The sequence below is a fragment of the Colobus angolensis genome, unplaced genomic scaffold (genome assembly GCF_000951035.1).
Source record: "Colobus angolensis palliatus isolate OR3802 unplaced genomic scaffold, Cang.pa_1.0 Scaffold109, whole genome shotgun sequence".
In the NCBI taxonomy this organism is placed as follows: Eukaryota; Metazoa; Chordata; class Mammalia; order Primates; family Cercopithecidae; genus Colobus; species Colobus angolensis.
The window spans coordinates 6,475,814-6,489,874 of record NW_012111919.1 but is presented as its reverse complement, the minus strand read 5'-3'; the positions used below and the strand labels follow the sequence as shown (position 1 = coordinate 6,489,874).

The window sequence follows — 14,061 nt, the reverse complement described above, 5'->3', positions numbered from 1 at the left end:
TTTTTTTTGTGACAGAGTCTTGTTCTGTCACCTAGGCTGGAGTGCAGTGGTGCGATCTTGGCTCACTGCAGCCTCTGCCTCCCGGGTTCCAGTGATTCTCCTGCCTCCTACAGGCACATGCCACCATACCCAGCTAATTTTTTTTTTTAGTAGAGATGGGGTTTTGCCATGTTGGCCAGGCTGGTCTCGAACTCCCGACCTCAGGTGATCCGCCCGCCTTGGTCTCCCACAGTTCTGGGATTACGGACATGAGCTACCGTGCCTGTCCAGTAGTCTGTTTTTTCCTTTTTTTCCTTCTCTTCTCCTCCCCCTAAACATAGTTTTTAAAAATTTATTTAAATTAAGTCATTGATGTAACTGTTTTCCTGAATCACATACTTTCTGGGTACTGTCTTAGGCACAGGAATACAGAGAGGAGGAAGACACGGTTCATACCTTTGAAGAGCCCATAGTATATAGCTCATGTAATCAAGGGGTTTAGTTACTTGTTTGAAAGTGCTGTGATTAATGTAGATGAGAAAGTGACTAACTCCAAGGATATGAGAGAGAATGTTTCACAGAAAAAAAGACATTAGGGCCAGATCTTAGAGGATAGACTACAAAGTAAAGAATGGAGCGTCTGGCATTCTAAGCAGAGGATGTAGGATATCCAGAGGCTTGGCCGACTAAAAGTGTACATGTTCCAATGAGCTTTCCTTAGTAAGTAAGATACTCTGCTGGCTCTCTATGGCCCTTTGTATTACTCAGACTTTGCCTCACACATATAAAGCCCTCCACGAGTATGAATTTTAACCATTTACATTCCTCCTCCTCCTCTCTTCTGTTTGCTCTATTGCCTGATGCTAAGGGATCTTCTTTCAGTCCAAAAGGATCTTTTTTTTTTTTTTTTTTTGTCCAAAAGCTGAAATAGTTTTGAACCTTTTTTTTCAGGTTTGAAATAGCCTTCCATCTCTCTTATTTAGAAGAATCTACCTTTTAACACAAAGACCTCCTCCAATCAGATTTCCTAAGTGAAATCTGAGGAGTAATTAGTAGGGCGCGGCTCTGAGTTTAATTTCCAGTGTTTTTATGTGATTTATGTTAAATGTCCAGATTGAAAAAGTAGAATGAAAATGCTTTAAAAGTTATATAACATAAACATTTAGCTGCATATTGTAATACATGGTTGCTTTGATTAGTCCTATGTTGAAAGCCCAGTGGGACAATAAATCTAGCTGCGTTTGGCTGGCTTTCTTGTAGTTGGAGCTGTTGCTGAGGAAGTGTTGGCAGATGTACTCTCTTGTGTGAGAGTTGTTTTGGACAGGCCTTGACTCAGGCTGAACCCAGAGTGGCGCCTGACTCTTCTGCTACTACAGCTTAGTCACCTAGGAGTGGGAAGTGCTGCACCTGCTGGGAGTACAAGAGGGCCCACAATCTTGGCCTCTAATACTCTGTGTGCCTGATGTCTTGTTCTTTCATGTTAGCCACTAGTGTGTATTATCTTGCTGAAAAGACAGGGGAGAGCACTTGATACCACTAATTCTAGATTTGAAATTCCTTGGGGCAGTGACTGTGTTTGATTACTACTGAATGCTTAGCACCTAGCACATGGTAAAAACATTTTGATGTTAAAAGTTCCCAGGATACCCTAGTAGCACTGTTATTTTACAGATATAGCTATTTTGTTGTGCATAACTTGAAAGAGACTAAAGAATTCCTTTATGATTTTCTCCACTTAATCAGGTTTTCAAGCTAGAAATGCCCTTCTTCAGTCAAATCTTTCTCAAACTCAGCTAGCTACTATTTGGTAAGTTTGTCCCTTAATTACATTTGATTAATTTAACTATACATTAATTAATTAAACTGTCTCTCCCCTATTATGAGAAAGATACTGTTTCTGTAAAAGTTTGTGACTCAGAGATGCTCTATAAAAGCAGCCATTTGAAAGTTAGTATTAAGCTTGGAGGCAAATGTAATTGTGCAGAATGTTGTTGTACCCTTAAGCTACACCACATTTACAAAAAGTATTTTCCCCAACAATAGATTAATCTTGGCATACTATAACTTTTTAACTTTATAAACCTTTTAATTTTTTAAAACTTTTTGACTCTTGTAATAACACTTAGCTTAAAACACAAACACATTGTACAGAAAGATATTTATATCCTATTCTTTAAAGCTCTTTTTTATTTTTAAAATTTATTTTTAGTTTTTAAACTTTTGTTAAAAACTGATACACAAAGACACCCATTAGCTTAGGCCTACAGAGGGTCAAGATCATCAGTATCACTGTCTTCTACCTCCACATCTTGTCTCACTGGAAGGTGTTCAGGGGCAATAACACGCATGGACCCATTGTCCCCTATGATAACAATGCCTTCTGGAATTTCTCCTGATGGACCTGCCTGAAGCTGTCTTGCAGTTAACTTTTTTTTCTGTAAGTAGAAGGAGTACACACTAAAATAACAATAAAAAATACAGTATAGTAAATACATTATCCAGTAGCATATTAATAGGTGTTTATTGTTATTGAGTGTTATGTTCTGTACATAATTGTATATGCTGTACTTTTCTACTACTGGCAGTGCAGTTTGTTTGTTCACACTAGCATCATCACAAACACATAGGTCATGCATTGCATTATGACAGCTACAATGTCCATAGGTGATAGAAATTTTTCAACTCCATTATAATCTTATGGGACCACCATTATAAATGCAGTCCATTGTTGACTGATATGTCATTATGCAGTTCATGACTATATTTTACAAGAAAAACTCTTGTTTTCTTTGATCTAACCCCTTCTATGGAGAATCAGAGAGTATCTCATTTTTAATATAGGTAAATGTGATTTGGTAGGTGAATTAACCATGGAGTAAGACAAACCACTTTATCAGAAGGGGTAGGTCTCTTTCTGTTTCAAAGTTTCTTCCCTCTCTTTTATGTCATGAAAATCAAGGATGAAAATTAACTCACTATTGAATGTAAATATGTACATTCAATAGTGAGTTATGTAAATGTATGTATTTACATTTCACTAAAATAAGTGTACACAGCAGTTTTACCATCATTATCCTTCTTTTAAAAATAAAAAATTGGCTGGGCACGGGTGGCTCACGCCTGTAATCCCAGCACTTTGGGAGGCTGAGGCAGGCGAATCAGAGGTCAGGAGATCGAGACCATCCTGGCTAACACAGTGAAACCCCATCTGTACTAAAAACACAAAAAATTAGCCAGGCGTGGTGGTGGACACCTGTAGTCCCAGCTACTTGGGAGGCTGAGGCAGGAGAATGGTGTGAACCTGGAAGGCAGAGCTTGCAGTAAGCTGAGACTGCCCCACTGCACTCCAGCTTGAGCGACAGACCTAGACTGCATCTCAAAAAAATAAAGTAAAAAATTGAACTTTTGAAGCAATATTTTACTCCAAATAGGCTTTATTAAGTTGTACATTTTATTTTCTTTAGGACTCTGGCTGACATTGATGGTGATGGACAGCTAAAAGCAGAAGAGTTTATTCTTGCAATGCACCTTACTGACATGGCCAAAGCCGGACAGCCATTACCACTGACTTTACCTCCTGAGCTTGTTCCGCCATCTTTCAGGTGAGTGTGCCTGGAGGTGGAGAGCTATGGTTTTAATAACTTGGCAGATGTGATTTAGAAGACAGTTAAATATTTGCACTGCCATTTATTTTAGTATTCAATGAGTAATACTGGAAAAGGGTACATGTTAGAAGTAGGTGTGGGCCAGGCATTGCAGCTTACGCCTGTAATCATAACACTTTGGGAGCTGAGGTGGGAGGATCACATGAGGCCAGGAGTTCAGGACCAGCATGGACAACATAGTGAGACCCCATCTCTACAAAAATAAAATAATTAGCCAGATGCGCCTGTAGTCCTCGCTACTCTGGAAGCTGGGGCAGGAGGATCACTAGAGCATAGGAGTTAGAGGCTACAGTGAGTTGTGATTATGCCACAGCACTCTAGCCTGGGCAGCAGAGCAAGACCCTGCCTCAAAAAAAAAGAAGAAAAAAAAAAGTGAGTGTGTTTTCATCATGTTATGCATAAGGAAGCTAATGACTAAGGAGATAAAGAAAAATTTGCCCAAGAACAAAAATTAGCTGAACCATGATTTGAATCCAGATTTCTCTGTCTTGAATATCCATATACTGCTATATATTGTAATGACATACCGAACTGTTTTAAATATCTTTAATAGTATATTCCCAATATCAAATTGCTGTAATCAGTGGTAGTCTATGTAATCTAGTCTGAAAATGTCCAGACTGCATGATGCTAATTTTGTTGTTTGATTTTTTTAGAGGAGGAAAGCAAATTGATTCCATTAATGGAACTCTGCCTTCATATCAGAAAATACAAGAAGAGGAACCTCAGAAGAAATTACCAGGTATCATTGAGTGTCAAAGTTGTATATTTATACTGATTTCTTTTAAATTCTACCTTTAAATGTAACTGAATACTTAGAATTTTTATATTTTTAATATTTTATGTGCTATATGAGAAAAAACTTTGATAGGATGTATTTTGATATTGATAAAATTAAGATGGTCAAAATGAAAAGAGAGTGAAGAAGAGACAATTATATGTATTTGACAGGATTATAGACATCTCAGTTAAAGTATTTCTCCTACTTTAGCCTGAGTTATTAGAGCAAACTTTGTAATGAAATCTTTACCTTTAAAAACATTTAAATATTGGTTAAAATAGTACATTTATAGCTGTTTTAATATATTAGGATGCTAATGACATCAAAACAAATGTATAACCACACGGCTTTGATTGTCCTTGAAGAATAGAAAAAAGTCGAAAAAGTTTTTTTTTTTCCCCGAGACGGAGTTTCTCTCTTGTTACCCAGGCTGGAGTGCACAATCCCGGTTCACTGCAACCTCTGCCTCTCGGGTTCAAGCAATTCTCCAGTCTCAGCCTCCTGAGTAGCTGGGATTACAGTTGCCCACCACTATTTCTGACTAATTTTTGGTATTTTTAGTAGAGACAGGGTTTCACCATGTTGGCCAGGCTGGTCTTGAACTCCTGACCTTAGGTGATTGCCCGCCTTGGCCTCCCAAAGTGTTGGGATTACAGGTGTCAGCCACCACGCCCGGCCAAAAAAGTATTTTTATTGGCAAGTTTATAAAAATTATTTCTCTCTTGAATGGATTCAAACTTAAAACTTTGATTTTCTAAAACTGAATATCCTTGAAGAAAGTAGATATTTTTCCACTTAGATTTGAGTTAAAATTATCCTTAGGGAAAGTATTCAAATATTAATAGCACTCAAATGATCACAAGGCGTGAGTATTGTAGAAACTAGATTATAGGTTCTGTAGGCTGTTCATGTGTGCAGATGCTGATGGCGTACCCTGTTCAGTTACTTTTGAGGACAAACGGAAAGCCAACTATGAGCGAGGGAACATGGAGCTGGAGAAGCGACGCCAAGCCTTGATGGAGCAGCAACAGAGGGAGGCAGAACGTAAAGCCCAGAAAGAAAAGGAAGAGTGGGAACGAAAACAGAGAGAATTACAAGAACAAGAATGGAAGAAACAACTTGAATTAGAAAAACGCTTGGAGAAGCAACGGGAATTGGAGAGACAACGAGAGGAAGAAAGGAGAAAAGAGATAGAAAGACGAGAGGTTATTTTTAAATTTTTTATTTCTTAAGAAAATCATTACATTTAGTAAGTGACTATATTTCATTTGATTAAAAAATGCTTATTTTTGAAGTTTTGTTTTGCATTTTGTTCTGCATCATTTCATTCTTATCTTATACAAATCTGATCCATCCTTCCCTTGAGGAGGGAAAGAGGCTTCTTGCTTGTAAGGAGTTTTCAGAACTGGTAAGTGGTAGAGAAAGCATCCTCTGCAGCTGATATCTCAATGAAAGGAGGATTGACTGCAGAGCTAAGTTGAGTGAGGAGCTAAGGTTAGTTAGCCAGCTGAGCAAGTCATTAGACTAAAGCAAGTTTAAGATCCAGATTAAGAGTCCAAGGAATTGGAGAGGCAGAAAGATGAGAGTGGGGCATTGAAAGTCTCTCTAGAGAGGAATCAAGAGGATGGGCTTACACAGGCCTTTGGGATAGTGTTGCTGGGAAAGAAGGGTCCTTAGGAGGACTGGCTGTGTTTTAAAGGGCCAGGGATGAATCACAGAAAGTTATTGTGCACTGAAATAATATAAATAGAATTTTTTCCCCCAGATACCAGAATAGAGGGGAAATTATTCCTGTTAACATTTATGTTTATAAAGTCATTCTGTAACTTATTAAGAGAAAAATGACTGTAACAAAAGGTTGGTCTTCCAACCTGGGCAACATGATGAAACCCCGTCTCTACAAAAAGTACAAAAATTAGCCAGGCTTGGTGGCGTGTGCCTATAATCCCAGCTACTTCGAGGGCTGAGGCAGGAGAATTGCTTGAGCCCAGGCGGCAGAGTGCATTGCAGTGAGCCAAGATCGTGCCACTGCACTCCAGCCTGGGTGACAGAGCGAGATGCTGTCTGGGGAAAAAAAAAAAAAAAAAAAGATCTCTTGAAGAAGTCAGGAAATATGATAGATGAATCCACTTTTTTGGAAGTCTTTAGACCCATTAATAAAACTAGATTTGCCTAGCTACCCTTAGCCACTATAGCCACTAAGTGCTAAACTCTGCTTAACTTCTGTTGTCTTCCCAATTTTTGAATCATGCAAAATTTTTTATTTAAAAATTAATTCCTTTTTTTTTTCAGGCAGCAAAACAGGAACTTGAACGACAACGTCGCTTAGAATGGGAGCGAATTCGGCGACAGGAGCTTCTCAATCAAAAGAACAGAGAACAAGAAGAAATTGTCAGGTTAAACTCTAAAAAGAAGAGTCTTCATCTTGAGTTGGAAGCACTGGTATGGCTGAAGTTTAAGTGAAATCTATCTGAATGGTGCCAGAGCTACCTGTTGAAAAATGTAATTGTGGGCCGGGCGCAGTGGCTCACACCTGTAATCCTAGCACTTTGGGAGGCCAAGGCGGGTGGATCAACTGGGGTCAGGAGTTCGAAACCAGCCTGGTCAACATGGTGAAACTCCATCTCTACTAAAAAAAAAAAAAGATACAAAAAAATTAGGCAGACATGGGCCAGGTGTGATGGCTCACTGTAATCCCAACACTTTGGGAGACTGAGGCGGGCAGATCACAAGGTCAGGAGTTCGAGACCAGCCTGATCAATATAGTAAAACCCCGTCTCTGCTAAAAATACAAAAATTAGCCAGGAGTGGTGGTGTGCACCTGCATTCCCAGCTGCTCAGGACACTGAGGCAGAAGGATCACTGGAACCTGGGAGGTGGAGGCTGCGGTGAGCCGAGATCGCGCCACTGCACTCAAGCCTGGGCAACAGAGTGAGACTCCGTCTCAAACAAACAAACAAAAATTAGCCAGCCGTGGTGGGTGGTTGCAGGTGCCTGTAATCCTAGCTACTTGGGAGGCTGAGGCAGGAGAATCACTTGAACCCAGGAGGTGGAGGTTGCAGTGAGCCAAGATCACGCCACTGCACTCCAGCCTGGGTGACAGAGTGAGATGCCATCTCAAAAAAAAAAAAAAAAGAAGAAAAACGTAATTGTGTTTTAAACTCTCTCGTGAATTAGTTATGTCTTAGTGTCATTAAATAGTCACATTTTCATATAAACAGACTGTACAATGTGGTTTACTGAGAAAAGGATGATGACTCAGAATGCTGAGAATTATGTTGTAGCGTAAGTTCAGACACTGATGAACCGTGTACTCCTGGGCAAGACATTTCCTTTCTCTGTGCCTCACTTTTCCCTTGCATGAAATCAAGAGTTGTGTTAGTTGAGTGATTTTCAGTTTTCAGATTGGTCTCTGTAAGATGGTCTGAGGAGGACCAAGCAGAGGCAGGAGAGGGGAAGCTTGGGCAGCAGAACAGTGATCTCTCACCAACTCTTTCCACACTTCACAACAGAGAAACTTGACGTTTATGTGCTTTATTTTTCTTGGTGTTTCACTCAAGATTTGCTTGGGGAAAAAAAGATTCTACTATTAAAAAGACAACAGATTTGAAACTGCTGACCTAAATGATCTCTTGCAATTCCAGTTCTGCAGGATTGTAGTTCTTAGCTAATATTGGCCACTAAGCAGTTTTTACCAATCAGGTGTTAGAGGGTCAAGTTGTTAAAAGACTTTCTTTGAAATGTGTGGTGAGAAGATATAAAAGATCTGGCACTATTCTGCCACAACCCTAGAATCCCATGAGCCTACCTTGATCATATAGTAGGGTTTTGCAAAAATGCATACCTAGTCATGTAGTAGAGCCAGATTTAGATCTTGTGTGATTATAACATTTTATTTGGTTGATGACTTGAATTACATTAAAAATTACTTTTTAAATCATCACAATATCTTTAGTCAGAGATATTCTATGCCTTCAGATGGATAGACATACATACCACAAGTATTAATCATGCCAGAGTACTACAAAACAGTTGTAAAAAACTTTTAACTTCTTTGCACTATTTTAATAGGTATGTATCATCTTGAGTATATATAATGGGAAGAGACCTTAAGATTGATTGTTTTTCCCTCAAGAATTTGTGCATCACACGAAGCACAGTAACAGGTGAATGTGCAGAGTCTGGAAAGGTCCAGAGCCTATACGTATCCCATGTTGAGGATAAGAATGTGAGCTCCAGCATAGATACACATATTCCTTTCAGTGTATGTATTTCAAATATGAAACATAGTCTTCAGTAAAACTTTTCATCAGTGATTTTTAACCAGGGATGTCATTTCCCCTCACTCCACTCTATTAGTTTGGTAGGGCTGCTGTAACAAAATACGGCAGGCTAGGTGGCTTAAACAACAGAAATTAATTTTTTCACAGCTCCTAAGATCTAAGACCAAGGTATCCATAGGCTTAGTTTCTTGTGAGGCCTCTTCTGGTGGCTTGCAGGTGGCCATCGTTCATTGTGTCCTTATATGGTCTTTTCTCTGAGCGTGTTTATCTCTGATGCCTTTTGTGTTCAGATTTCCACCTCTAATAAGGACACCAGTTAGACTGAATTAGGGTCCACCCGTATGACTTTGTTTAACCTTAATCACCTCTTTAAAGGCCCTTTCTCCAAATATTGTCACATTCTGAGGTACTGAGGCTTGGGACTTTAACATATGAATTTTGGGGGACACAGTTCAGCCCATAACCCCCCATGTCACCCTTCTTCTTAGGTCCTATTGAGAATCTCTACTGTTGGGTTTGATTTCTTTGCAGAATAAGAGGAAAAAAGGAGAAGAATATTAGTATAGAACAGAACTGTTGCCAAAACGTTCCTCCTGGGCACTGTCTCATTAGAGGAAATTAGATGGCAATATTTAGGGTAGAAATAGAAGTTCAGAGAAGGGAATGCTGAACATCACATGCACACATTTATTCCTCCTCATCATTCTTTGAGAGTGTCTCTGATATTAATATTGTTAATTAATATTGTCTAATTAATGCTGAATTCAGAAAAAAATTCAGTGTGTTATGTTTCTGCTTTCCCATACTAACATATGGGCTCTTGCACTCTGAGAATATGTTTCCCACTAATAACTTGAGTTAACAGACACAACTCTGAAACACATTCCACTTGGTTTTAGGCATTTATTTCAGGATGAATATGAATGTAACTGAGGTTTTAAAATTTAACTAAAAATATTATTCTCCTTGTAGAAACATTATCTATTAGCATTTTATGTTACTATATATTTATATGATCTTCCTATAGAATGGCAAACATCAGCAGATCTCAGGCAGACTTCAGGATGTCCGACTCAAAAAGCAAACTCAAAAGACTGAGCTGGAAGTTCTGGATAAGCAGTGTGACTTGGAAATTATGGAAATCAAGCAACTTCAACAGGAACTTCAGGTAAGCCCTTCGCTGCTAAATTGTTCTTAAACATGTACAATTAATAGTTCTTCTGGGCTGGGCATGGCTGTAATCCTAGCACTTTGGGAGGCTGAGGCGGGTGGATCCCCTGAGGTCAGGAGTTCGAGACCAGCCTGGTCAACAGGGCAAAATCCCGTCTCTACTAAAAATACAAAAAAATTAGCTGGGTGTGGTGGCACATGCCTGTAATCCCAGCTGCTCCAGAGACTGAGGCAGGAGAATTGCTTGAATCCAGGAGGCAGAGGTTGCAGTGAACCAAGATCGCACCACTGTACTCCAGCATGGGTGATAGAGCGAGAATCCATCTCAAAACAAAACAAAACAAAACAGTTCTTCTAATAGAGTTTTGTTTTGGGGGTCAATAACCTTTGATCTAATAGAGTTTTGTTTTGGGGGTCAATAACCTTTGAGTCTTTAATAGACTTGTGATCTAAATATACACAATCCTGTATACAATATCAGGAAGTCCATAGACCTACTAAAACTAAAACTCTGCTACACATCTGGTTAAGTTTTGCTTAATATATATACATAAGTGGACATTTACCACTTTGAGTTTTAACTCTTTAACAATGTTTATGCATTCTTAATTCATTACTTTTGCTATAACAAAAGACCTTAGACTGGGTAATTTATGGGCAACAGAAATTTATTACTTATAGTTCTAGAAACTGAGAAGTCCAAGATCAAGGTGTTGGCAGATTCAGTGTGGGATGAGGGCTTGCTGTCTCCTTTAAAACTAGTGCCTTCTTGCTAAATCTTCACATGCAGAAAGGGTAAGGCAGTCCCTTCAACTTCCGTTATAAGGACAGTCATCTCATTCATGAGTGTGGAGCCTCCTAAAGCCCTACTTAATAGTACTGCATTGGGAGTTAGGTTCCAACATATGAATGGGGACATACCAACATTCAGACCATAACATACATTAAAATAAGGTTATTGCTACTAATTTTAGGAAATTTTGACTTTAAGTTATTCTTTTTAAAATTATGATGAGAACTTGAATGTGTCCCTTGGGGTCCTGGTAATTCTCTTCTTTGCTTGTGCAGTAGGGTCTGGTTCAATAATTACTGTTTGCAGAATGGGGCTAGGGAAGCCTTCTGCATCTCTAGAGTTCTCTTATCCAATTTCTCTATCTGCATGAACTGGCAATTCATCAGTCTTTTTGCTTTGTTTCAGGAGAGATAAAAGCCAAAAACATTTTCTATCTGATTTAAACTTGCTTTCCTAGTTTTTAGTCCCTCTTTTTTTTTTTTTTTTTCCTCTATCACCCAGGCTGGAGTGCAGTGGCATGATCTTAGCTCACTGCAACTTCTGCCTCCCAGCGTCAAGCAGTTCTCCTGCCTCAGCTTTCTGAGTAGCTGGGATTACAGGCACCCATCACCACCTGGCTAATTTTTGTATTTTTAGTGGAGACGGGGTTTCACCATGTTGACCAGGCTGGTCTTGAACTCCTGACCTCAAGTGATCCACCTGCCTTGGTCTCCTAAAGTGCTGAGATTACAGGCATGAGCCACCGCACCTGGCACCCGGCGTTTAGTCCCTCTTTGATATACACATATTCATCCTAGAGTGTCATGGCATGCTTACACACACCATCTGGCACTGGTCCGCTGTCATTCATCAGTAATCTGAAAATTGCAGGCTTCTAGACACGCCATTTACAAATACTTTCTTCACTGCCTTTTAATTTCAGCCAGTCACTCAAAATTGATTTTGGCTTAAATATTTCTTGGCATAATTTCATTCTAGTCGCTTCATAAGTTGTAAGCAGTTTACAACTATGTATTATTTCTAAAGTAAGTTTCAAAGATGAGTAAATCCTGTTTTAAAGTTTTCAAAAAAAACTCTTGGACAATATTATAACATTTTAATCCGGTACTATTTTTTCTTTTTATAAGGAGTATCAGAATAAGCTTATCTATCTGGTACCTGAGAAGCAATTATTAAATGAAAGAATTAAAAACATGCAGTTCAGTAACACACCTGGTAAGTCTCTAAGGTTTGTCTGATTACTTGTATCCTTTTCTGAATGACTATGTCAGTAACATTGTTACTTTTTTAAAATTAAAAAAAGTATTCTGTTATAAATAACACTTTTTGCCTGTAAGTTTAAAAATGATGTGAAAAACATTATCCCAGATGTTAGAGCATTTTTAGTGACAAAAAGTGGATAAAAATAAAATAGTAATGATTGTGGTATGACTTCATATCTTGATATTTTTATTTATATAATTGAAATATCAAACAAAGTATTAGACTATAAGATCTAAATTTGGCTCTAACACAAGACTACTTGTGCATTTTGAAAAGTCCTGCACTGATTTTAAAGACCTGTTCAGGAGGAGGCTTTACGGTGGGGCTGCACCTGGAATTCTAGGGTGTTAGCATGCAGCAGTCATAGGCTTAAGCAGGGTGGTATGCCCTGCCGAGACCCTTTGTATTATCTAACTCTGTGCTTCATACAAAGAATTTTACCATCTTGGCCCTCTGACACCAGTGGAACTAAACATTCCAGGATAATTTATGGGATTGTGACTTTGTTTGTTTTTGCTCAGGTCCCAATGAGAAAACTGAAAAAAATTCTCTGTATTGGATACCATACCAATAAAAGTGTAGCAGAAACAAGGTTTATTTAAAGAAAAGCAAATCTGCAGATGTTGTGTTACAACTGACTAAAGTATCCTAAATGTCACTCATTGAGTCTCTATCATGTCAGTTATTCCGTTGTAGGTCTCTTTATTATACTTTTGGCTATTTACGAAGTTCAATAAATAGTATCCCCTTCTTTGCCCAAGTTCTGAACAAATTAAGAAATAAGGCAAAGGAACAAGACAAATGAGAGACCAAATCACGATCTCATTACTGGTGAAGCTGATTTTAGGCAGCATGGTTTATCTGTGGGTGGTATAGTTGCACCTATAAAACGCTGAATTCATGAACAAAGTAGAATGCAGGTTTCCTGTGGGCAGTTAAGTCTCTAGAGAGCGAGGGCTAGGAGGAGTCTAGGCTGTACATTCCTAGGTCCTGCTCTTGAGCTCACCATTTAGTGAAAGGAAGGAAAGAAGCTGGGATTGTTGGGCTAGTGCAGGGTCCTTCATGTGGAAGAAGTATCAGAAATAAAGTTCACTCTCGTGAACTATTTTTATTGTGTCTCCTGCCTTCCACTGAGGTGGTCTGTCCATGTCCCTGCTCAGACAGTGTTCCTTATACCTGATTCTTTTCTGTTCAAAGTATATCAACTCCCACCTCACCCCTACACAGACATTCCAGAGACAGGGCGAGCCAACCCACCTGATCTGCACAGTGGCAGAAATATATCTTTATTATTGTCATTGTTCCTATTTGAATTGTGAATAAAATATAGAATATCTCTTATTGAGGACGTGATGGGGCTATTCTTTCTCTGTGGAATGTAATCCAGTGCAGCTGTTACCTATTTATTTATTTAGCCATAGTCCAATTTAAAATAGGAAGCTTTTGTTTGGGATTTGAAAAGTACCCTGTATCCCTTAGATTCCTCTCCCTATAACAGTTGCCATTTAAGATTACCAGCCATGTGCCAAGCACTGTGTAAGTCAGTTTCGATGCATTCTTTCCTTTAATCTTTACAATAACCCTGTTGTGTAGTTATTATTCCCATTGTGCAGCTCAGGAAAACTGAGGTTCAGAGAGATTAAGTAGTTACCCAGGATGATGCAGTCATAGTAGTCAAATTCATGTCTGACTGTAAAGCCCACTGTACTACCATGTTCTTTGTCTTATCTTCCAGTTACCCAAAATAGTGTTCATATATATCATCAAATTTGGTATTAAAATATGCATTATTAGTGATATACATTGTTATGAATAAAGAAGAAATACGGGCCAGGTGCAGTGGCTCACACCTGCATCCTAGCACTTTGGGAGGCCAAGGCGGGAGGATCATGAGGTCAAGAGATCGAGATCATCCTGGCCAACATGGTGATACGCTGTCTCTACTAAAAAATACAAAAATTAGCTGGGCGTGGTGGCGCACGCCTGTAGTCCCAGCTACTCAGGAGGCTAAAGCAGGAGAATCACTTGGGAGGTGGAGGTTGCAGTGAGCTGAGGTCACGCCACTGCACTGTAACCTGGTGACAGAGCGAGACTCCGTCTCAAAAAAAAAAAAAGAAGAAGAAGAAA

At 39.0% G+C, this 14,061-nt stretch overlaps 1 protein-coding gene across 3 annotated transcripts in view; it reads left to right on the top strand.

Moving 5' to 3' along the window:
- The window catches only part of ITSN2 (intersectin 2), a 118,986-nt gene that overhangs the window by 19,809 nt on the left and 85,116 nt on the right, over positions 1-14,061 (top strand). For all 3 annotated transcript variants that reach the window (XM_011950968.1, XM_011950961.1, XM_011950976.1), the window contains 7 exons: positions 1,723-1,786; positions 3,444-3,581; positions 4,301-4,386; positions 5,368-5,630; positions 6,718-6,867; positions 9,736-9,876; positions 11,799-11,886. In XM_011950968.1, coding sequence (XP_011806358.1) covers positions 1,723-1,786; positions 3,444-3,581; positions 4,301-4,386; positions 5,368-5,630; positions 6,718-6,867; positions 9,736-9,876; positions 11,799-11,886 — 930 coding nt within the window. The remainder of the gene's footprint in view (positions 1-1,722; positions 1,787-3,443; positions 3,582-4,300; positions 4,387-5,367; positions 5,631-6,717; positions 6,868-9,735; positions 9,877-11,798; positions 11,887-14,061) is intronic.